The sequence below is a fragment of the Ursus maritimus genome, unplaced genomic scaffold, assembly GCF_017311325.1.
Source record: "Ursus maritimus isolate PB19 unplaced genomic scaffold, ASM1731132v1 scaffold_22, whole genome shotgun sequence".
NCBI lineage: Eukaryota > Metazoa > Chordata > Mammalia > Carnivora > Ursidae > Ursus > Ursus maritimus.
The window spans coordinates 47,042,310-47,066,995 of record NW_024424675.1 but is presented as its reverse complement, the minus strand read 5'-3'; the positions used below and the strand labels follow the sequence as shown (position 1 = coordinate 47,066,995).

The 24,686-nt window shown below is 55.1% G+C and overlaps 1 protein-coding gene across 1 annotated transcript in view; it reads left to right on the top strand.

Annotated features, from left to right (window-relative positions):
- DIDO1 (death inducer-obliterator 1) overlaps positions 1-23,408 on the top strand; it is a 44,689-nt gene extending 21,281 nt beyond the window's left edge. The window contains 11 exon segments of the mRNA XM_040638573.1: positions 5,736-6,198; positions 6,317-6,476; positions 7,456-7,572; positions 7,693-7,797; positions 8,034-8,169; positions 8,580-9,105; positions 9,527-9,680; positions 10,349-10,438; positions 11,269-11,464; positions 18,893-19,138; positions 19,141-23,408. Coding sequence (XP_040494507.1) covers positions 5,736-6,198; positions 6,317-6,476; positions 7,456-7,572; positions 7,693-7,797; positions 8,034-8,169; positions 8,580-9,105; positions 9,527-9,680; positions 10,349-10,438; positions 11,269-11,464; positions 18,893-19,138; positions 19,141-21,935 — 4,988 coding nt within the window. The 3' untranslated portion in view covers positions 21,936-23,408.
- The last annotated feature ends 1,278 nt before the right edge of the window (positions 23,409-24,686 follow it).

Sequence of the window (24,686 nt, the reverse complement as noted above, 5' to 3'; positions counted from 1 at the left end):
AATTTTTTGTAGAAATGTAAATCCTTGGGTGTGGGCAGTTAATGGGTTTTATCAGTTACGTGAGCCATTTTTAATGTATTCCAGAATTGTCATTGGCAATAAAACGTGGTTGGAGACAAATCAGACCTGGTACATGTGAACCAAGGTTCTACCCCCAGTTAGAGGGAAATCCAAAACTTGTACTGATAAGGATGTAGCTTGACAACTCTTGATGCTATCCATACAGCTGGAATTCCCTTGGCCCTCAGTGATACTCCTTTGGTATTTCAGACTTTTACTTTTTATAAGCTTAAAAAAAAAAACTGGTTAACTGCAGAAAATTAGGTCAGGGAAAGGTTTCACATCTACGTGGGCTTGAACGTTGGAGAGGAAACCGCCAGTAGTGCCAGTGCTGTCCCCTTAGTTGTGCTGCAGCCACTGGAAGTTCCCAGCAGGATTGGCCTCCCTCCACCTGTCCTCCAGTGAACTTCGTGTGACCTTGGGGAGCTGTGGATCTACTCTGATGTCTAAAGACGGATGCTTTAGGGAAGTCCCTTTGGTGGCATCTGTGTTCTAGAGTCCACAGTACCCTCCGACAATGCCACCGTAACCCCTCCAACATGGCACATGCCTTTCAGGGGCATTTGCATAAAGTCGTGGCGTTCCTGTTTTGAAGTGTGATGATGCACCCCGTGCACGTAGCTATATTCTTTGTTTCCGCAAACCAAAGAAGTGTTGCCGAAACGAAGGCTGGGCCCTCTCCTAGTGCCAAGAACCTGGACAAGTTCGGCCAGAAGCACGCAGAGGTAACTGCTGCAGAGCCCTGACTCTGGTCTGCACGGAGCCGGCGGCCTTGGGTTCTCTGTGGAGGGGGGTCCTTTGGGACAAGGGACGGATGGAAGGGTCAGTGGGCTCCCCTAACATGCCGCTAGCCCCCTAGGTGTGTGGGGTGAACTAGTAGATAATCTGGGTACGAGTGATACTGGTTAAAATCTCACCTTATTAAAACTACGGTCATGCCTCTTAACCAGTTTGAGAGAGCTCAGGAAAGCAGCAGCTCCACTCCCCAGTGAGTCGCAGGCCCGGCATCCAGTCCTGCACCGACAGGGCCACTCACGCGATCCCAGTCACGTAGTCGAGAGAGTGAGGCACCCGTCTCCCCACACGACCTCAATCCCATTTTGTCCGAGTGGTTCACGTGGAAGGACAATCTGACCCATTCTGTTACAGATTACCCGTCCAACCTGAATCAGGCTTTGGGTTCATTTTCAAAATACAGTGTGTGAAACTATTACAGTGGGGGAGGGTGACTTGCTTTCAGGTATATACTTGGTTTTATTTTGTTTTTTGCAAGTGGAGAGTTCTGTGCATCTCTCCATTAAGGTGCAAGTCACTCGAATATTGGACATCAGGAAGGAAAAAGCCTAGAAAAGCTTTGTGGAGCCCAAGCCATGACAGTTTGCCTGGGGAGCTACACAAAGACACCCTTAAGATGATGTCTGAAGAGTATCAGGAGCATAGCTTATGCTTTCTTGAGTATTAATTTCAGGATTATACATGTTTTCTGATATAAAAGCAAATTATTACTTTATTATGCCTCCAGGGAAAAAAATGACCTTAAAATATTTAAGCAAAGGCGCAAAAAACAAAATGGTTTTCTCTTGTGATTGTTAATTTGACTTTTCACACCAGGAGAAATCTTGACTGTCAGAATTGAAGTGGGAAACTCCGTTGTGCACGCGTCATGCTGAGCTAAGCATGGAAGTGCCGTCCCAGCCAGCAGAGTGCACAGCACAGCGCCCCACTGTGTGCCGTCTGAGCCCTGGCATTGCCGTTCCTGCGGTAGAGCCCGTGGGGCAGTGTCTGCCCTGCTCTCGGCTGCCCAGTGCATTTGGGACCTGGCAGGAGTGGGGGCACGTGGAGGTTCCTGGTGGTGGGAAGCAGGCTGAGTTTCGGAGCCAGTGGGGAGGGAACACGTGTGGCGTCTCAGTTGAGACCTTTGGGGACTCACCTGCACCGTGGAATGCACCCATACCTGAACCTCGTCACACCAGAAGCTCACTCTGTTCTGTTTTTGGCTTTTACAGCCAGCCAGTCACGCAGTGAGTCTGCCTGAGACCAGTGTGACTTTCATTTGGGGATTTTTAGGGTAAACTGGTACTGGTTTGGGCAGGACCAAAGCACAAAAGGTTTAAAGCAGTTTGCTGCTGCTCTGAGGGTTTCTCACCGGTGCCTGTAAAGGGCCGTCCCTAGACGTGGGTGTCTGGGACTGCTGGGCTGTGCCAGCCATAGCCTCACCTGGCAGCTGCCACTTCCTCCGGTGGAGACCTGCGCTTCCCGCTCCGCGGAGGCCCGCCACTGCCACCCAGTGGCCAGCGATGCCGCAGCACTGCGACGAGGCCCCAGTCTTTAGGAAGTTTGCCGATGAGAGTGTTGTGTGCACAAAGCTGCTGTGCTCTCGGTGAGGCGTCACCCAAACACTCTCCGTTACAGATGAGCGGCCAGGTCCTGCAGAAACCGCTCCATGTGGGGCAGTGGCCCCACCCACAGGGGCAGCTTTTCCTCCTGCAGCTGCTGAGGTCCCAGCAAGCTAAGTGCTGCCTGGCCTGGTGCTCGGGCAACACTGCCCTTCCCTACAGGCAGGCCCCAGAGCGTGGGAGCTAACAGAGGCTTTGCTGCCGGAGGGGCATCGGCTCGGCAGGCTGTCCCAGCACACTGGGCAGGTGCTGGGGAGATTCAGGCACCTCCCCTCTGCTGACCAGAGCGCCCTGCAGTGCTTGGGGCCGTCGACCGTCTCCCGAAGATACTCTGTGTGCTTTTCTAGACGAAGACTTCTCCGGTTGGTTACACGATTATTCCCTTGCCCTTCTGTAAATGGATAACATGGCATGATAGGTTTAGTGAATTTAGGTGAAGGATTTGTAAACTTGGTTTTAGCTCTACTCAGAAATACTCGTGTTTCTCTCACTGTGTGGACATTGCAGCACTCTGCAGGTCAGGCACTCTGGCAGTGGGTAACGCATCTCTAGCTTGCAATGGGACCAAATGCAGCTGTGTCCACGGCACTTGACGTATCAGGCCTTTGGCACGTTTGAAACGTTCCAAAGTAGAAGAGGGTCATGTCCAACTTGCTGGTGGAGTCCATCAGTTTGAGAACATTGTACTAATTTGTTTACCTGATTATACCTAGTTAACATATTTCCCAAAGCACAGGTAAGGGATAACGAAAGTTGTAACTAATAACAACTAGCTGTATGAAATAGCAATGTGATGGTTAAGGAAGGCCATCCTGTACTTTCTAAATAGTTTATTTACCACTAAATCATTTTAATCACATGTATTGGGAATGTCCTAAAGATAACCTTGACTTGGCTTTTTGCTGCACGAGTGGGGAAATGCTAGTTAGACCAGGGGCAATATTGATCATAGGTTCTGACTGGGATATCTTGCAATAAGCGTTTTTAAAGTTAAGTTTTTCATCTGCAGCCACTTAAATGTCAGGTGTCCTGTGCATGACCAGCCTTACTGGGGTTTCTGGAAGTGCCTTAGGCCGGCTTTTTAAGTGTGCTCTTAAAATACACTCAGCAGAGTTGGTCTTCGGGAAGGGCAGGGACCGCACTTTTCACGGTGGCTGCTCCTTTTGTTCACGGCTGCTGGCGGGCAGCTGCCTCCCTCTGCTCGAGATCCATGTGCCGTGGGCCTTGCCATCCGGGCCCCTTGTCCTTGCTGTGCCACCCATCTCTCACCCCGGCTTCCTGCAAGAAAAGGGACCTCCGTCCGTTTGATTTAACCCCAAACTAGCAGTTCCCCGGGCAAGGTGGACCTTGCAGCCAAATCTGAGCTGGTAAAAATTGGTTTCTAAATGCTGGGCTACGGAACCGCCCGCAGTCTTAAGACACCTGATGTGGTGAGGTACTTCGCGGAGAAACCTGTTTACCGCTGTCCTTGCCTCGTGCCTGTTGTTTACTTTGGGAGACGCCATCGTTGCTTCATCACATGCTTTTTTTAAAACTCCAGTTCCCAGTGGCATAAGGCCTTTCGAGGTGTGGCTTCTGGTGACCATGGGCACAGGTGGTAGCGAGCACGGTGGATGCGGCGTGGGAACCGGCTGCTTGGCGGGGAATGGCTGGACGGCTGAGGCCTGAGGCTGCTGGCAAGCCCCGGGTTCTGGTGGGCAGGCCATCTTGGGAGGGGGCAGGCAGGAAGCGTGAAGTTGGAGGGCTTTGGGAGGTGAAGATGCAGGATCGAGAGTCCAGATTGAAACCTGGTAGCCAGGTACTCAGAACACTGCCCTAGCTTTGGGTCCCTGTAGTAGTGCTGCTGTTGGCAGCTGTAGAATGAGGAAGTTGTTTCTCCTGCAGAGTGGGGAGAACTTGGGGTGCCAGGGCTTTTAGCTCCCATCGCAGCCCTGGCTCATCGTTTGTTGGAGGAAGGAAGTCCTTGACAGCAGTAGTTTCGGCCCCCTGCCAAGATGGCCAAGGATCCTTGGCGGCCTCGGGAGTGCTGTTCATTGGGTCAGGCTTCTCTGGGGGTAGGGTCACCTCTTTTCCCTCAGATTTAAGACTTTCTCCCTTGTTCGTTAGAACAGTGACTGGGGACTGAATCATTTTTAATCACTGGGTGAAACCGAGAGATGGCTGGAGCAGACGTTGAAGCCCCCTATCTTGGTGTTCGGGAGGCTTGCTGCGCACACAGCATTTGAGAGAAGCCCATACCTGGGGAGGCAGCTCGTCCGGGGGTCCCTCCAGGGACTTGACTACTGGGCCCACTGTTGCGGCCATTCGGCTCCTCCAGACCCAACCGTCTGTGGCGTGCAGAGCAGCGGCCGTCTGTGGCCTTGCTGCACGTGCTGGAGCCACAGCTCCCTGACCGGCTCCGTCCCTGGAGGCCCGGCCGACCCTGGGACCGAGGGGCTGCAGCACTGGCTCAGAACCGTGGTCTTGTTCACGGGAGACCTTGATTGTGATGGTCTGATAACGTGTGGCTGGAATCAGTCATTTACATCCTCCCTCTATGGAGAAAAAGTACCGGCGTTGTAGAAAGGTCTTTGTGCAGCTTGAGGGGTTTTGACTTTTTTTGCTTCCAGCTGCAGTCCTTGTTTAGACCAAAAGCGCTAATTTATTTTCCTACCCAAAACGGGGTCCAAGCAGAGGGCTGTCTTTGTGGGCGGTGGTCACAGTGTCACTTGGTTTGTGTGTCAGGTGACTGACCTTCCCCATGCTGCAGACCCCCATCCACTGTCCCTCTTTGTCCGTGTCCTCATTTCCACTTGACTTTGATCCGGACGGTGAGCAGCTGCCTGCGGCCCCAGGCCCCACGGTCCGCCCTCCCGAAGCCCTGGGAGTGGACGGGGGGCAGCAGAACGTCCTTTGAATGGGAATGTGTGTGTCTGATTGTCTGACCTGCCCTGAGATGTCCTTAATTCATGTTCACAAACACTGACACTTGAGCTTCTTAAGCTGCTCTTCTACATTTGTCTTTATTAACACAGTTTGCCTTTCAGGTTTTAATTTCTGTTCATGATTTAAATTAAGCCTGTGGTAACTAGTCTTTGTTGCTTGAAGTAAAAGTAAAAGGTTTAACATAATAATACATAGCAAAGCATATTTTTCTGAAATAAGGTGTGGTCAAGGTCATCCATATTGCTGACAGCCCTTTATTGTAACACTTCTTTCCTGGATTTAATAGTTAATCATTTTAAGTTCCTCTCCCACAGTAACAGGGCCTTGCTAAGCATGCGGGTGTCTCTCTTGCAGCTGCAAAGGAGGACAGGCGGGTGGAGGAGAGGACCACAGCACCGAAGAAAATGGCTCCTGCGGGCCCCTCGGCCAGCGGCAGACAGCCTCCGCCCAGAAATCTCCTTTCAAAGAAGTCTCCGCCCTTCGCAAACGCAGCGGCAGCCAAAGTGGCCATCAAAAAGTCACCCTCGGGTTTCAAGGGCCCTGGACCCAAGCGGCCCTGGCTGTCAGCCACCCCCTCAGCCGGTGGTCCCGCCGCCAAGCAGGCAGCACTGGCGCCTGGGGCTGCCGCGCCTGCTTCAAAAAAGCTACCCAGCTCGGCCGCATTGGTGGGGGCCGTCAGGAAGCCAGCGGCGGCCTCTGTGTCCTTGACTTCTCCAGCCCCAGGACGCCTGGGGACCTCAAACCCTGCCCTGTCACAGCCAAATTCGCAAATTCGGCAAAATATAAGACGCTCCTTGAAGGAGATTTTGTGGAAAAGGTGGGCTGTTGTTGATTTCTTACTGTCAAAGTGGTTGGGTGCGGTCATTTTGTGACTGCCGCGCTTTAAGGACCCCGCGGGCACGGTGATCCATGCAGTCTGTTCTTGTTCCTTCTAGAGTCAACGACAGTGACGACTTGATCATGACAGAAAGCGAAGTAGGAAAAATCGCCCTGCACATTGAGAAGGAGATGTTTAACCTGTTCCAAGTCACAGATAACCGCTACAAGAGCAAGTACCGCAGCATCATGTTCAACCTCAAGGACCCCAAAAACCAGGTGTGTGCAGGCAGCCCAGAGCGGGGCGCGCCGGCGCTCGGGGTCTCCCAGCCGCACCTCACAGCGCTCATCTGGATGAGGCATCTGGAAGCGCTCGTCCTCGCAGCGCAAGCCAGAAGGCCACCGTCACACCTTCCCTGGGCTCTGGGTGGCAGTTCGCACATGCCCTCTCAGGCCCGGCCTGGTCTCACCAGCTGCTTCTCTTCTAAACATGGCTGTGAAGTTACCTTCTTAACATTTCACTGGCTCCAAAGTAGCGTTCAGATTCTTAATCTTAAGTGTATGGGTATCTTCATATTTGGGCTCCAGACCACCGTTTCAGCCTTATTATCATCCCCTCAGTCGAGCGAGTCTGCTGATCCGGGCTTCCTTAGAGCAACGATGAGCGGTCCTGAGCACGCCCTGCAGTGCTCCCCACTTGGGCAGGTGCTGTGCTTGGATGGGGAGGGGGCCCCGAGTCGTCCTAGTAGCCATGGGTGGGCAGTGTTCTTCCAGTGGGGTTGAAATGGGAGTTACTGGGAAAGCATTAGCCGCTTGCCTGGTGTGGTTCCCCGCGTCTTGCCCTCCAGGGCTTGCCGTCTTCAGGCCTCCTCTCCGATGGCCTCTTGAACTCTTACACATGCTGAGAAGCAGAGTCTGACTTCCCATCTCACCTTAGCAACCTCGTGGCAGAAGTGATTTCTTGCTACCTTTATTCCTAACTCAGTACCTTTTTGAGTTGATTTTGTTCTCTCTGAGGTCTTTTTAGCAGAGTCGGTGTAGTGTGGTGCATGAGGGCAACTAGCCGATTCTTGCCTGTGTTGTCTGGTCCCTGCTGGGCTCGGTCCTGTGCTTCAGGCCTCCGTCCTGCTGCTGTTGGGCCTCTGGCGGGGGCCTCTGGCGGCGGCTTCTCATGCTGCTGTGTTTTTCTTGTATTCTCTCTAGTGTCTTAGAAGCAGAAATGGTTTTGAACAAGTGAATGAAAGATGTTTGTTTATAGGGGCTTTTCCATCGTGTTCTGCGTGAGGAAATTTCTTTGGCAAAACTTGTGAGAATGAAACCAGAAGAACTTGTGTCTAAAGAGCTGTCCACATGGAGGGAGCGGCCGACCAGACCCGTAAGTCCCATGTGGGGGGCCCGGGTGCCCGTGCTGGGCCTTCCTGAGGTCTGCAGGGGACTGGTTGATGAGCGAGTCCCCCTAGACCAGGTTTCAGGCTCTGTGTCCTTTTCATCTCAGGTGATGGAGTCCAGAAACAAGCTGCACAGTGAGAATAAGAAGACTGCCGCTAAGCAGGAGCCTGTGCCCGACATGGAGGACTCTCCACCTGTGTCCGACTCAGACGTAAGCCTTGGGGATTTCGGGAGCAAACGAGACTGGAGTGAATGTAATCTGTTCCCAGTGTGCTTAGGTCTCTCAGTCCTCGGGCAAGACCCTGAGCTTGTAACAAGCACTGTATGCAGTGGCTCTCCTCCTCGCCTTTGTGCCACTGGCTCTTGCTAGCACGAGTGGTTTCTGTGCTGTTGCCGTGGAGATGGAGGGAGCGTGACCTGCTCAGCTGTCCCCTCTTCACCCTGCAGGAGCAGCAGGAGTCGGTGCGGGCCGTGCCAGAGAAGAGCGCCGCACCCCTCCTGGACGTCTTCAGCAGCATGCTGAAGGACACCACGGGTCAGCACCGGGCTCACCTGTTTGACCTCAACTGTAAAATCTGCACAGGTGAGCCCAGTCGGCATGGGCCTTTGGAGCGGAGACTTCCTTTCCTTTTGCTTAAGTCACTGATCCTCCTAATTGTGATTATACTTTCTGAAGTTTATGGAATTAGCCTCTTGTCTTTATAATGTTGCTTTTTGGGACGCCTGGGTGGCTGTTGGTGAAGCGTCTGCCTTCGGCTCAGGTCATAATCCCAGGGTCCTGGGATCGAGTCCCACATCGGGCTCCCTGCTCAGTGGGGAGCCTGCTTCTCCCTCTGCTGCCCCCCCTGCCTATGTTCTCTCTCTGTCTCTCAAGTAAATAAAAATCTTAAAATGTTGCTTTTTTTACTTCTAAAAAGAAATTATCTACTTGGGGGCAAGCTGTGCTCTTGAATGTGTGGGATTTCTCAGGAGGGCCTTCCTCATGTTCTTCAGGTCAGGTTCCCTCATCAGAAGATGAGCCGGCTCCAAAGAAACAGAAGCTGTCAGCCTCTAAGAAGGAAGAGTCAAAACCCAAGTGCGAGACCTCTCCCTCCGAGCCAGTTCTCAGCTCAGCTGATGAAGCTGTACCAGAAGCTCTCCCCGAGAATGCCTCTGAGCCAGACCTGGAAAGTGCTTCTCACGCACACTTGGAGAGAAAGTATTTCCCTGTGCCTCCAGGAGACAGCCTCCCGGAACCCTCTGCCCTGGAAGGCCCCTCCTGCCCGGCCACCTGTGGGGGAACAGTGCTCACCACGGTCACAGTGTCCGGCCGAGACCCCAGGACTGCTTCCAGCGGGTCGTGTACAGTCACAGCCCCTGCAGCAGCCCGCCCGGATGGTGCCCATCCAGTGGAACCCCGGCAAGACGTCCTGAAGCCCGCTGTGACCTCGGTGACTGCGCCCAAGTCCATACTAGCTAAGCCGTCCTCGTCCCCGGAGCCCAGATACCTCCTGCCGGTACCACCGCCTCCACGCGTCAGGTACCCTCTACACATAGCGTGAGCAAGCCGGGGCCCACTTCCCTTGGGTTAGCAGACGGAGCGAGGGGGAGTGGGCGTGATCCTGCAGTCCAGCTCAGATCCACCCAGAATCCAGCTTCACTCTGATAATCTGCACGGCCTTGAGAAAGCCTGGTTTTAGCATGTCTGGACCTTATTGTAAACATACAGATCGTGAAAACCGAAGTGTGGCCTTTTGGTCATTCGGGTTTGTTGCCTATTCAGTTTATTTTTTCTTGACCAGAAAGTCTATGGCATTATGGTTAAAGTAGCTGATTTTAAAAAGCTACCAAAACTTGCAGGGACTTACTCTTGCGTTTATAATTCCTTAAAATTTCTATACTTTGGAAATCTTTTGAGCATAGAGAAGGATTGACCTGTTTTCTCTGTTTTTGTTTTACAGCCTCTCCGAGTCAAGGTCCCCTCCAGAAGGAGATACAACCCTCTTTTTGTCTCGACTCAGCACCATTTGGAAAGGATTTATTAACATGCAGAGTGTAGCGAAATTTGTCACTAAGGCGTATCCCGTGTCGGGGTGCTGTGACTATCTCAGTGAGGTTAGAACCGAGAGTGAGCTTGTGTGGGCGCACGTGTGTGCACGTGTGTCTTCTAGCTGTTCCTCCCAGTGCAGGGTCAGGTGTAAGGGTCCGGATGCATAAGCACCCGGAAGGCACAGGAGAGCCTGCTGGCATGAGTTCCGCAGGTTAAGTGGTTCAGACAGTAGTAGAAATTCGAATGAGAAGTGTCCCAACACTTACGAAAAAGCTGGGGTCGCTTTCCTCCTCCCTCTGTCCAGCGAGGGCGTTGTGCATTCCTGGCTGAAGGCGTGGCAAGGCACGTGTGGCTGTCTTGGTGTGAACACGCAACAGCTCTTTGCTTTCCCAAAATCAGCATGAACAGCACTAGTATTTACAACCTTAGCGAGCAGAAGTTAGTCGCTTCTGGATCGTGTCTGAGTCCTTGCTGTGCATACACGTTCACAACAGATGACCTAGAAATGTTCCGCAAAACACCCTCCCGTTTGGCAGAAGCCGTCATGCTGCAGTCCTGCTTGGCGACGCCTAATCCTAGGTGCTAACCAAGCTGCATTCAGTACTAGGCGTGACCCTTTTCTGTGGTGGAGTTGTGGACTTGCATCTCGGGTAGCTTGGTACCTTGAAATTATTACGTCAGTCTAAAGTGCTGAGGTTTTACTGGTCATTTACCCAAAGTACGTTTTGTTTAGGACCTGCCGGACACGATTCACATTGGTGGAAGGATCACACCCAGAACAGTTTGGGATTATGTCGGCAAACTCAAATCTTCTGTGTCTAAGGTACCTGCCATAGTCTAATCTCTGCACCCGTGGAGGAAGGCGTTTGTGTAAATGCAACTCTTTCTCTCGCTTTCCATCTTGATGGGTTAGTACTTGCAACGTCAGCCTATAAGTTATTAAGTATTGCCAGGTAAATGTTTAAAATTACATTTATAGCAGGATAACTGTGTGTGTTTGGGTAATACGGTGATGGCAGTTTTATTACAATTTACGTTAACGTGTGTGCAGTTGAGGGTTAGTGAGAAACACGGAGACTGTGAATCCCCATTGCTTCTGTGACTGAGGGAGCCGGCAGGTGCTGGAAGGCGTGGCTCCCACCAGGCCTGGGCCCTGGGCAGGCCTGGGAGCTGTGAGCCCCTGGACGCAGCCGCAGCTGGGCGCGCGTGCACAGGGAAGGGCTATGGGTTTCCTCAGGCACACGCGGGGCTCAGACCCTCTGGTCTCGTTGAGCCTTTCCATTGTGGAGCCGTACTCGGCTCCTGTGTAGATCACACAGCCAGGTGACCGAGACCACGTCCTCAAAATCTGCGCCAGATGGGGCTCTAGGCCAGCGCCATGGCAGATGATGTGTCGGTCCAAGGACGCCATGAGAGGGGCTGTTTTGGGAACAGTGGGGCTAGGAGTAGAAGTGGCCTTGAGGAGATTTGAGTCCAACAGCCCGATGCTGGAGCCCCTGCTGTCCCTCCCACTCTGTCATCCTGACGTGCTGGACGGCAGGACCCTGGGGACCAGGCCAAGACGGCCTTTGAGGTTTAGCTAGAGGATGAGCGTGGACTCCTTCTCCGAGCAGCCACAGGCCAACGCGCTCTCGTCCTCTGTTTGTGCTGCAGGAGCTGTGTCTGATCCGCTTCCACCCCGCGACCGAGGAGGAGGAGGTGGCCTATATCTCTCTCTACTCCTATTTTAGCAGCCGTGGCCGCTTTGGCGTTGTCGCTAATAACAGCAGGCACGTCAAGGACCTCTACCTGATCCCACTGAGTGCTAAGGACCCCATTCCATCCAAACTCTTGCCCTTTGAGGGACCAGGTAAGCGCCAACTTTCTGAGTGGTAACTAGGCACACCTGACCCCACACGTCCCCCTCCTGCCAATACCACGTCCCGCCGAGCTTGCCGCGGGCAGATCTGCCACCTCACCCAGGCTGTGGCTTCCGTGGCTTTCTAGCAGCAGGAGCGAGGAGTGCAGATGGAGCCACCTTTAGCTGTAGAACTCGGCTGCTGGTGTTCCGGAGGGGGGCACTAGAAATGCCCTTACTGTTGGCATGAATTGTCTTAGAAAGGTGACGTGAAGAGGGGAAAAACCCACAGCGTCCAGCCAGCTGGTCATGGCCTTGGGTCAGTGGAGGCCAGAAAAGGGCCAAGGAGGAAGGTAATCCTTGCAGTGGGCTTTGGGGAGATGCTTGTGCTTGCCACGCAGCTCAGGGGTGAGCAGACGCCAGGCAGGAGATACAGGAAAGCTGTTGTATGTTCGTTCATTCCTTAGGAAGTGGTACTTTTAGAGGATTATTTACAAATTAGTTCTTAAAAAAAAAAAGCTCAGACTTGTCAAGGGGTTGAGGGTGATTCCAAGGGGGACCTGGTCTGTGAGGGCCAACTCCTGTTAACCCCTGAGAAGAAGTCCACGTGACTGAGTTACACGGTTGGCAGAAGATGCCCACATTGAAGTGTCTCCTTGGCCATGAAGTCCCCAAAGGATGGAGAACACCTGAGAGATGCCGTGTCTAACGCACGGTGAACGCTCTTGAAGTGCTTTGTTCTAGAGCCACGGCTGAGTGCCAGGCCATTGCTGGCTCTGCCTAGGCCTGGCACCTCTGTGTCCCTGGCCCTGTCACCAGTCCCGGCAAGTGTTTCTGCCGCAGCCGCTTGCCATACTCACTGCACCTAAGCCATAGCTGGTCCCAGCAGGGCTGCTCGGGCCAGAGCGCGCCACCCGCACGCACGTCCGGGTCCTGACTGGAGGGTGTTCTCAACGCTTGAGCTGGGCTCAGTTGGTCCCTGCGTGTCAGAAGTAGGCCTGCGGTAGTACGGGCAGGTGTCCGTAATTGGGGGGTAAATATCTTCCGGCACACTACATTAAGTTACCTTAATGCCAAATACATTTTAAAAGCCAAGTACTGGAGGGGGTCCTCTCCCAAGCCCTTGGGGTGAAGCGACGCCACCGAGTGGGCGTCAGGAAGGACCTCGCTGGAGGTTCTGGGTGAGCCGCTGTGTGAAGCGTGCTGGCCCGCTCCCTGGATGACCGTCCTGAGTTCCTGAGGTCAGTGAAGACGAAGAAGCTGGCCTCTCAGGCCCTGTGAAGAGCTCCGGTCAGTCACCAGCAGGGAGCTCGTGTGGAGGATGTAGCGTAAGCGTAGGGTTCCCTGGCAACACAGACCCCGGGTGTTCACGGAGCTGCAGGTGGGATTCGCAGCCTCCCTGAAGCCAGGCTGAAGCTCCTCCCGCTGCCCCAGCTGCGAGGTGCGCAGGGGGTGAGCCTCCCGGAGACGGCCCTGTCAGGGGAGCAGGTCAGAGGCCTGTGTGGAGGCCCCCCTGGGCAGGGCTGCAAGGAGCTGGGCTTGACACAGAGGCAGGCGCGCGCTCGCTGCAGCAGACAGGTGAGGAGACCCTCCGGTGGGGGCAGCCCAGCCGGCAGACAGGCGGGGGTCACATGGGACACTTCAGGGTGACACAGGGACAAGGAGGGTGGTGGGGTGGGGGGCACTCACCTGATCCGCTCAGCGTGATGGGCGCTGACCCCCCAGACACGCTCGGTGATCGGCCACCTGCACTCCGGAAGCCCTGCCAGCACGTGAAGGGGCACCCGAACCCCCCACAGACGTTCATCCACAGTGAATGCAGGCCAGGAGGGAGGGCTGTAGAAACCTAGTGATCAGTGAATTCTGCTCATAAGCTTTTAAAGATTTCTTTTTAATCTGAGGGCCTTCTAAATCTGACCCTATTTAGCATGTATTTTTTTACTCTTCTGATACCATTATTGCCATTAATACCTGTGTATACTTTATGCACTTCCCCAGCCAAACAGTCCTGAGCCCCGGCCAGGTTCTGTACCTGACCCGCTTCAGGTACCCATAGCGTGACTTGGCGTTCTCTAGATCCAAATGTTCGTGTGTCCTGGTTTCGTGGTGTGCGTGTGGTGTGTGCGTGCGCGTGCGTGTGGAAGGCTGGGCGCGTGTCCTGGTGTGTCGTGTGTGCACGCATCTGGAAGGCTGGGCGTGGGGCTGTTCTCCCATTGCAGAGGTCCCCATCCTCACAGAGTTAGCCTCTGCGTGGCATCCCTTGAAAGTGCAGGCCTGGTCAGAGGGGGGCGGTGGCTTCCCACAGCAGAGCCGCCAGCGACCTTGAGCAGGCGCCCTCTGGCGAGCACTGCACACAGCCCGACAGGGGCGCCCTTGACTCCCACCGCAGCCCTTTCTCCCAGGGAGTGACCTGCACTGCCCACAGTTGTCACTTGCCTGAGGACGCACACCCAGTAATCGATTGTGCCGGGGTCTGCGCCTGGCCCCGTCTGTCCCGCTTAGTCTACACAGCAGTGCGCAGAGCACAGGCCTCGGGGACGCGGGGCTTGGGCTCTGGTGAACCACCCAGGGGCCTGCTGTGGAAGCAGGAGGTGAGGGTGGAGGTGGGGGCGGGTGTCGCAGAAGGGCGCGACCGGCTCTACCTGAAGCTCGGTTCCTGCAGAGCCCTTTCATACCTAGAGAAAAGCTACAGGTTCCCTCACCTCCTGGACTCCGGGGCCCCGTGGATGTCGTCCACATGGGATTCTCCCCAGACTCTTGCTGTGCACCCTTGAGAAGCAGGACACAGAAGGCACCTAACCTGGGGACTCTGCACGTGCCTGCCCCTCGGCCAGTGCCGTGTTTCTTTCCCGTCGTCGCGCTCCGTACAGTAAACACGGAGCGTGTGTCCACACGTGCCTGGTCCTCGGCCCACACACCCGGTGTCCACGCAGCGTGTCAGAACACACGCAGAGCACGCTCAGCTTCTCTGAGGACATTTTCGTCCGTGCGTATTTGTAGGATTTGCCCGTTAGAGATACCAGGTTGTCTTGTCCTGTCGCATGTGTCATTCTTAATAACCTGACGGCACAATTTCAGAAGACACCTGGACAGCCCGAGTTTCTGATCCAGCGGACGTTGGACGTTCATCTTAACGGTCCCTTGTGACCCCGACAGGCCTGGACTGAGGGACTCCGTAGGGTGCAGCCTCCGGCCTGGAGCGCCTGTCGGTGGCGTTGGGCTTCTAGGAAGCGCACGTGGGGGGTGGGGCAGGGACTCCGCCTGCCCGGGTGCTTAGTGCAGAGGGCCAGTGTCCGGGAAGCCTGTAGTCCCGTGCTGCCGTCTGCATTCACATCTAACTGCTTTCTGAGTTAGCTGGACTCTCCTGTGAGGCGCAGTATTGTCAGGTAAGCGCTGCTCCGTTGCACTCGGTGTGTGTGTGAAAGAAACCGTGGCTGTGCACACGTCCTCAGAGTCAAGTACGGGACTGAATTCAATGTACCGCTCTTTCTCCTACGAAATCAATAAAAATATTTCATGGAAACTGGTCACTGTTTGTTTGAATTTGAACCATGTGGTAGCTCTTGGTACCTGTCACAGGTCCACTGGGATGGAGGACGAAAGTCTCCACCTTTACTTTTTAACACGACCCCCTCTGGGCGTGCAGCCCGGACGAAGACAACACTCTCCATTTACCTGAACCGCGCTGAGCCCAGTGGCTTTTGTACGGGTGTTAGGGTTCAGAGTTGGAGAGGGAGAGGTGCGCGCGTGTGTGTGCGTGCGTGCGTGTGTGGAGGGTTGGGGGAGGTATAGTGTCTCCCCTGTATTTGCCAAGTCTCTCTTCTAGGCAGGTCCTGCTTCCAAACTATGGCCTGTGAACTCCCACAGTTTCTGTTTAGCAGGAGTGAAAATTTTGTTTTGATGGATTCAGACTATAAGAGTCATTTTAAAAAATGAATAGAGTACCAGATAGATTTGGGGGTAAAAGCATTATTTTGATAGTTTTGGGGTTAAGGAGTCAGCTTTCAGGTGGTTTAAAACGAAGTTTTGTCCCATGCTGTGTCAGGCTTGAGGTGCGTGGGGGCGGCCCAGGGCTGTGCTTCCAGCCCCTTCACTTCCCCCGGCCTCCCTGTCGCTCACACGCGGGAACAGAGATCCTGGTCTGGGTCTTGTGTCGGGAAGTCTTAGGGCACACGACTGTGCAGATGTCCCCGGTCCCTGGGTGTGCCCGCTTTTTCTGTATGGGTCTGATTCTAGCCACAGAGACAGGCTAGAGACCCTTCCACCGAGAAAACTCAGGGATGCCTACATGCAGCTGAAGAGGCTTGTGTGCCCCGCGCACGACACCCTGAAGACACGTTCGCTCTGGAGTTAGGAGCGGGTGGGCGCCGACGCCCTTGTTCCGAGGGATCGGCCCCTGGCGATGGAGGTGGCACACATAGCTGTACTCACGCAGCAGTCTCCCACCCACCTAGCTGCTTATTTCCATCGGCTTTCCGAATGACAACCCTAGCACCCCTCAGAAGGGCAGTGCGATGTGAGCGTCTCTGCTGCTGCAGTGGACAGAGGGAGGAACTTTGCAAAAGCGGAGAAGCAGCCCTGTGCCCTGGGCTGGAGCCCTCGTTCTCCACGCCGCAGCCGGTGTGGTCTCTGCCGCTGCTGCACCCTCTCGGACAGCCTCTCCTCTCCAGGGGAGCACTCGGCAGTGGGCAGGCCTGCAGAGGGCCCTGGCTGGGAGTGGCATGTTCTGGAGGAAAGCCAGCCCTCTACTGCTACCCAGGTGTGGGCACCCATTTGCTCATGCCCGCGGTCACCCTGCCTGCCACCTGCCCTGTGGCAGCAGAAGGCCTGGTCAAGTCCAGGGCACACTTTCTTCTCAGTAAAGATGGATCCAAAGACCTGAGACAGACAGTGAATTTTATTGTTTGTTCCACAGATGTCAGTTACCGCCAAGGTGCTAGTTACACTTGAGATACTCACGCAACCATAACATGAACACAAAGCAGGTGACGAGATCTGACTCCTTCAAACAGACGTATGCGTCTTTGTGACCGCCCAGTCTCAATTCAAAACCTTGGCAGTGTTCAAAACGACCCCTGATGCAAGTTCAGAGCCTCGTTTGAGCCCTTAGAGATCTGTGCAGGTGAGGTAGTGGGGAGCTGGAAGCTACGTAAGGAGATGCCAGTGTCCAGAGAGCTCGCTGTTTGCAAAACACATGCAGATACTGGGTAGTCGAGGCACCATCTTGCCTGTGATGACTGGGACCACAGAGGTTGGAATGGACAGCCGAGGTGAGGTGAGGGTGTAGTGATTGTCTTAAACCGTCGGGGAGTTGTAGTTGGAAGGGCACGCTTCCCCAGAACCCGAGAGCAGCTCTTCCTGGGTTTAGCACAGTGACCTTCCTGTCACACATAGCTTTCTGACCCGAGACTTGACCCCGAGCCACAGCCCTGATGTTGGTGCGCCGGGACTTGGGCTTTTCCTTCGGAGGTGGCATGGCCCTCTGTGTTAAGTGCAGTTGTGGGGACTTCCCCTCCTCAACGGCTCCCCGGCCCTTGCTCACACCCGCCCACCCACGTGGCCGAGCACATTCCTTCACTTGGGCTCCCATGGCAGGTTGTTGAGGGAGAGCCAGGCTTCCAGAGCAGCCCATAGAGGGCAGCTTGCGGAGCAGGCAGCAGACATTGGGTCCGAATGGCCGTGAGAGGCGTTTTAGCAATTGATTATACCCAACACTGGATCTGAGTGAGCAATCAAGTGTTCGGTGATTTGCTGTTACAGTAAGAGCGATGCCGTCCTAAGTTAAAATATCCTTAACTCGTGTTAATTAGGAAACGAACTTGATAGATGACCCTTCGTGTCTGCTGAGCAGAAACTTTTGGCTGGGACACTCAGTGTGGGCTGCCTGACCTTCCAGTCTCTACACCCTCCTTTGCAGGGCTCTCCCTTTTCTAGATACACGGCTTTTATGGGGGCGGGGGGGCGGGGAGAGGGTGTTCTGGAAACTGGGTCTCTACTGAAGGTGGTGGTCAGGTCCTGGTGTGTTAGGAGTGGATGTCTTCCGTGGGCATCTCCACTAGGACATGTGAGCCTGTGAAGCAGGAGGCCCTTCCCACATGGGAGGGAGGGAGGGTAGCACTATGTTGTGTGCCCAGAGGCTCGGTCTCCCCAGCTCACTCTGGCATACCCGATTTTCCTTCTTGGGGGCTGGATGGGCCATCTACCACTGTCGTGTGCTCCCCCTGTCCACCCAGCTCGATGGGAATTTGGGAAGATTAACAGACATTCTAGAATTATATTGATGTCCAAAAACAACTATTTGAAGTGACTTGTGATCATCTTTAAAACCAAAAAGAAGGGGAAAACAGTACTGATTTTCAGTAAGTGAAAGGTGTATACATACAGCATAAATACCTATATACCACACTAATATTAACTTATCAGTTGAATTTATACAGTTTGATTTTAAGTATCTTATGCTACTTATATATCATTTCTCCCTAAAATACTGTTCTGTGACTTGGGTTTTTTGTTCCTCTTTCGGTGTTCTGGGTTTATTATGAGCGTGGGGTGGAGAATCATTATTGAAATATTAACATTTCTGATAAAATGTGCGATTGAGAGTGGAATAATCTTTTTTTATTTAAGAAACCATTATGTTTAAGAGATGTCCTGTGCCCGGAAACCCCAGTGTCTTCCGTGTGGCCTGGTGTCCACTGCCAGTTTTCTGAACACCCTGTGTTGTGTCTCCGCGCCGTCCCGTATTTACAGAGACCATGAGCATTGCTTAGCTCTTGATGATAACTGAGGGTCTTTCTAAAGCTAGAAGAACGTTTATTTTGGCCATGTCAGTCAGCACGGTTCTTCCCGTTCGCTGTGACGCAGACACCGGCAGCTAGTGAACTTACCTAGTGGCGAGTGCGGAGGTGAGCACCATAACCAAGTTGTAGGACGCGATCGAACCTCCGGCTTCGTTCCTGTAGCGCATGTCCTCAGTGAAGACGGGAGGGCTGCGGCCTTGCTGATGTGTTAGCAAGAGACAAATAAAAGAATACAGCTAAGATGTTGTTGAAAAGCCCCCCTAGAGCGTCGGTGCCTTACTCCCTGTAGGTTCCCAGATGCTGGCGTTTGCATAACGGCCTTCCCCACCACCTCTCTCATGCTGGTGCTTGAGCAGTCTATCTGACATTTAGGTCTATAACGTAAGTTCGGACAGTCGGGGTGAATCTACTCGTGAGCTGGGCCCTTGGCCATGGTCGTGACACAGGGTCTGGGCGGCGGGGTCTGTGCATCCGCGGTCTTCTGCAGTGAGCTCCTCAAACACTCGATTTTACTTTGCCAGTGAGTTTCTCACTTCTACCTGTTAAAACGTGCCTGCTACCACCCTTAGTAGGGTTTGCGCCTAAAGAACAAAGGCTTGAAGTTAGATTCTAAAATTTGCACAAATATTTTGTTTTTCAGGTCTCGAGTCACCACGTCCCAACATAATCCTTGGGTTAGTAATCTGTCAGAGAATAAAACGTCCTTCAAATTCTGGAGAATTAGATAAGGTAGAGGAGAAGCGGACCCGACCTCAGACCCAAGAAGAAACGGAGGTTTCGGTCTATCCCAAAGTGCCTGTGGCCCCGCAGTCTGAGAGGAAGCCCCCCAAGTTCCAGGTGGGCTCCGGGGACGTGACTGTCAGCACCACACCCCCGGGGACTCCTCCACCCCAGCTGCGCCAGCTTCTAAATCCGTGTTGAAAATACTGTCCTCGCTCAAACCGGGAGCCGCGAGCACCGTCCCCACCGCGCCTGCAGCAACGGCCATGCCGGCAGCTGCTCCCTCCGCCAATTCCTCCACCTCAAAAACGGCCTCGCCCCTGGAGCACATCCTGCAGACGCTGTTCGGGAAGAAGAAGTCATTTGACCCCCCGGCCAGAGAGCCCGCGGAGTCCGCCCCAGCCTCCCAGCCAGAATCCAAAGCCAAGGCCGACGGCGGGCTGCCCGCAGCGCCCTTACTAGACCCAATTGTCCAGCAGTTCGGTCAGTTCTCAAAAGACAGAGCTCTGGAGGATGAGGAGGATGACAGACCTTACGACCCCGAAGAAGAGTACGGTCCCGAGAGAGCCTTCGACACTGAGTTGGAGCGTGGGAGGCGCCCTGATGTGGAGAAGGCCCCCGATGCCGCCGAGCGGGAGGAGGTGGCCTATGACCCAGAGGACGAGACCATTTTAGAAGAAGCCAAAGTGGCCATTGACGACCTGCCCAACAGAATGTGTGCAGACGGGAAGGGCGGCCCCACGGAGAGGCCTGGTGAGCCCGCGGCCCCCGGAGCGGCCCCCTCGCTGGTGGAGCAGCAGAAGATGATAGAAGAGCTCAACAAGCAGATCGAGGAGCAGAAGAGGCAGGTGGAGGAGCAGGAGGCGGCGCTGCGGCAGCAGAGGGCTGCCGTGGGGGCCTCCATGGCGCACTTCTCCGTGGCGGACGCGCTGATGTCACCGCCCCCAAAGTCCTCCCTGCCCCAGGCCGAGCTGTTTCCGCAAGAGCAGCAGGCCGCGCGCCCCGCTGCGCTCCCCGGTGCCCCTCCGGTGGCAGGCCCCAGCTGCGACCCGCGGCAGAGTCGGGACCCCCGGCAGGCCCGGCGGCTGGCCGCGGAGCACTGCGAGAGCGAAGCCAGCTCAAGGCCTCCCGCAGCCCGGGAAGAGGGTGCGGAGGCTGCCCTGCCAACCAAGCCGGACGGCCCCAAGCGTGAGCGCTCCTCGAGCCCCGTGCCGCCGCCCGCAGATGGCGGCCCTCCCTCAGTGGGCTCCGGCAGCACGCCCAGACCTGCCCGCAAGGTGCTGCTGCCCACGCCCCCCAGCACCGCCTTCCAGCCTGGCTTCCCTTTGCAGAACGATGGGCAGAGTTTCCCCTCTCCTGGAGGGAGGGACCCTTTCTCAGGTGCAGCGTGTACCTCTCAGGAAAAACCGCTTGGCTCAACCCAGTACGAGGATCCGAGAAATGCTCCGTTTGCTGAAAAAGGTGACCACTCTGCTGTTGAACTTGAGGGAGACAGAGAGCCCCAGTGCAGAGCCGGTGAAGGGGCTGCCCCATTCCCCTCAGCTGGACAGAGAGGAGGGGCCCCTCCGCCCCCATCTCAGGGCCAGCGTGAGCCAGCACCACGCACTTTCGGGACATCGGGGCTCCATGGTCCCAATTTCCCAGGACCAAGGGGGCCAGTCCCTCCGTTTTCAGAAGAGAATATCGTTTCTAATAGCGACGGGCCGCGCGGGCCTCCGCCGGCCAGATTCGGGGCCCAGAAGGGCCCCATCCCTTCCTTGTTCTCAGGGCCGCATGGGCCCTCTCCCTATGGGGACAGCAGGGGTCCCTCCCCCTCCCACCTTGGGGGGCCCAGAGGAGCAGCACCACCCCAATTTGAAGAGCGAAAGGACCCCCACGGGGAGAAGAGGGAATTCCAGGACAGCCCATACGATGAGACGGCCGGCCCTGCCCCTCCATTTGAAGGACCAGAACAAGCCCAGTTCATGGGAAGTAGAGGCACGGCACCGTTCCAGTTTGGAGGCCAGAGAAGGCCTTTGCTGTCACAGTTTAAAGGGCCCCGAGGGGGTCCCACTCCCTCTCAGTTTGGCGGTCAGAGAGGGCCCCCGCCCGGCCACTTTGTGGGCCCAAGGGGGCCGCATCCCAGTCAGTTTGAAGGACCCAGAGGCCAAGCGCCAAATTTCATGCCAGGACCCAGGGGGATTCAGCCTCAGCAGTTCGAGGAGCAGAGAGTAAGCTCACCGCCCAGATTTGCCAACCCCCGGGCGCCAGCACCCCTTCCGTTTGGCGGACCGAGAGGGTCTGTGCCCTTTCCGGAGAAGAGTGAACCCACGCCCCCCCGCTTCCACTACCAGGGCCCACCGGCGCCCGGGCTGAAGCCAGCCCCCAGGCCACTGCTAGAGCTGCCCAGCCACCCGCCGCCACACAGGCCGGAGCGCTGGGACGAGGCGCCCACACAGGGCCCCGAGGCCGATTTCCGTGAGGGCAAGGGCCATGACTACAGAAGCCAGGCCTTCGAAGGGCGGCCGAGAGAGCGGTTTGAAGCCGGGCCCAAAGAAAAGCCTCTGGAGGAGCCTGAAGCCGCGCTGCCAGAGAACCGGCCGGGCAGGGCCCTGGAGGAGCGCCGGCGGGAGCGAGGGCGGCGTTGGAGCCGGGAGCGGGACTGGGAAAGGGGCCACGAGCGGGGCCGTCACCGCGACAAGGACTCCGGCCGCGAGTGGGACCGGAGTCGGGAGCGCGGTGCAGACAGGGACCGGGGGCGGGAGCCAGAGCGGACGGCCGAATGGGGCCGGAGCCGGGAGCGCAGCAGGAACCGGGAGCGAGAGCGCAGGCGGGAACGGGAGCGATCTCGCAGCAGGGAGCGCGGCCGTGACCGCACCCGCGAGCACGGCCGGGAGCGCAAGGACCGCAGCAAAAGCAAGGAGGGCGCCCGGGACCCCAAAGCTGAGGCCCCTCGGGCTGCCACGCCCGCCACGCAGACCTAGCAGCCTTGGCTGCACAAGACCCTGTGGCCGCTCTGGCCCAGGCCTCCCTGCAGCCGCCCTCTGGGAGAGCTGGCCCGTAAGTTGTGGCGAGCGAGTGGTTTTGCGAAGAGCTATGAACTTAGAGGCGGAATAGAATATTCTGGACTTCAAAAATTACTGTAATTTTGTGTATAGTGGTTTCTTACAAAATTTCACATCTTTACAATTCTGATGCTTTTTAAGAAAACTAAGAACTCAGTATTTCCATTTAAAATTACTGGAATGGGAAGGTGTGTACAGAAGCATATTGCTTTTTCAGATTATAAAGTTATCTTTTCCAATAACTTGACTACAGTACATTTTAAGGGAATTTTCGTGGACCTTGGAGCCATAGCTTTACTGACACGTGTATGTCTGTCTGTACAGCTGCAATCATGGGCTCTGCCTGCCCTGGGCCTGGGGAGAAAGCGGTCTGCTCCCCCTGGGATGTGCAGAAAGACAGCTTTACAAATGCGTTTTTCTTTTGTCACAAGGAAATTTGAATTACAAATTTCAACCAGGAAACAAAACATTTCTTAGTTTTGCTCAGTTTTTGTAGATCACCTTACACATTTTTTTCTCAAAAATAGGATTAAAAGCAACATTGGTCCGTGTAGAAACTTGCATTTTTTAAATAGCAATTTATTGAAAAAGGTGTAACCTTGACCAGCCTAAAGAAAGTGTGGAAAGAAGCCAATTAAGTGTGTACTTTAAAGCGGGGGTGGGGGGGACTTTGATTTGAATAATCAGGAGCATTTTTGTTTGTGAAACTCGACCGTCCCAGCAGTCCTTCCTGTGACCCGGGAAGTGCCCCCGCCCCAGGCTGTTACCCTGTCCGGTGATGCGTTTTAAAGTCTGTACTTGTGTGAAGTCTGACAGTGACGGTCGCTCCAGCTCAGAACAACAAACCGGGAGGCTGTCGACCCAACAGCCTCCCGTCCTCGCTGCGCATTTTCAAGTACTTCCGATGCGGGAATAGAAAAAACCTTGCTAATTTATTTGACTGTACAAATACACTTTGATAAGTTTTTTATATTTTCATAAACTTACTTTTGCAAGTGTAAAATTAGAGAATTTCATTCATTCTCTGGAGTCTTCTATTGTACATCACTACGGATTTTTCACTTTCTAGCACAAACGTTCAGATGGTAAGAACGAACACGGAGAACTTGGTGATCCGGCGTGGCTGGTTCCAGACCAAGCGTCGGTAGGTTAAATTGCATTGAAGTGTCAAGTTCCAACATCTAATATGATGTGAAGGGTTTTTTACATGTAAAACAAATTTTTCTAATTTAAATAGACAAATGTAAAAATCAAGTGTGTTTCTTTAGGTTTACTTGATAGAAATTTCTGTAAATTGTATTTTATATTGCAAAGTATGATATCACTGTACATTAAAACATGCAACTCCATAGGTTTTGTTACTTGAAGTAGAATAAACGTCTACAGAAGGTTTTCTGTCCCTCATGTGCCGTCACTTTTCCCTGTTGGGACTTTGGGGCTGGACGGGGGCCCCCCACCCGCCGTGTGTCCTCACTCGGCAGAGTCTCTATGCCCACGACCTCCGGCCTTGAGTCGGGTGACCGGCCCCACTGCTCCATCTGCTGGGCGTGCGCCTGTGCCTGGTGCTGCAGCGGCCGGCTGCTCGGAGAGCACATGGGGAGGCGGAGTGCGTGGCCGTGGCCGAGCCGGCAGGCTGACGCGGTGCCCGCAGGGCCGGGGAACCAACACGCGGCCACGGCTGAGGCAGAGGCGCCGCGTGGGCCCCGCCCGTGAACTGCCGCTAGTCACCACTACTCGTAACTGCCCTCATCTGGTGACCCCTTGCCCGAACTTCCCTTCCTCAACTTGTGCACCCCTAACTCCGCTGTGAGCAGAAGCGGAGAAGACATCTTTTCTGGCAGGACAGGCTTCCCTCCCCGCGGAGCATGCCGCCAACCCGGGGCCAGGGGGCGGGGGCAGCCCACAAAAGCCCGTGGGGCCTGCCGGTGTGGAGGACCGCTCTACAGAGAGCTGCTGGCCACCGAGGCCCTGCAGGTCAGAAGATCCCAGCTCCGCAGGACAGACGCTAAGGACTGCTGAGCACGCGCCTGGCTCCAAGACTCGTGAGCCCTCCGGCCTGCGGACCTCCATCAGAGGGGTTTCCCCAAAATGTCGGGAAAATGGGCCCCCTTTTAAAACCCTCAGTCATAGTCTACTCCTCAGATACTTGGCCTCCTTTGTGTTCATCCCAAAGCTTGTCTTTCATAGGCCCCACAAAACCCTCCGCTGCACCAGGCAGCACTGTCCTCACCCTGCCACCTGTCACCCCATCATCTCTCCAACCTGTGACCCCATTTAGCTGATGTCACCCACAATCCAGGGCGCACCGAGCTGCGTGTGGCTCTCCAGAAACCTGACTAGTGAGGCATCCGGCTTGAAGACGTGGCCAGGCAGGGCAGTCCCTGGGATTTGAGAGCTGCGGTGGTGCCTGGGGCGGGCGCTGCTGGGCTGTGAACCCCAATCCCGGTGCTTCGCCAGCCGGGCTGCACTGTGCAGAGGCAGCGTAGGGGAGCGTGAAAGGATCCCATCCACTGGAAAGCTGGAAGGGGCTAGGCACGCTCCCCAGCCCCACCCCACCCCTGCTAGTCCAGGGACCCGCCTAGAGGCAGTGCGGGGGGAGGGGGTGCCCCAGCAGGGACTGTGCTCTTGAAGGGGCTGGAGCGGGAGGTGGGGAGAAGCACGCGCCCCTGT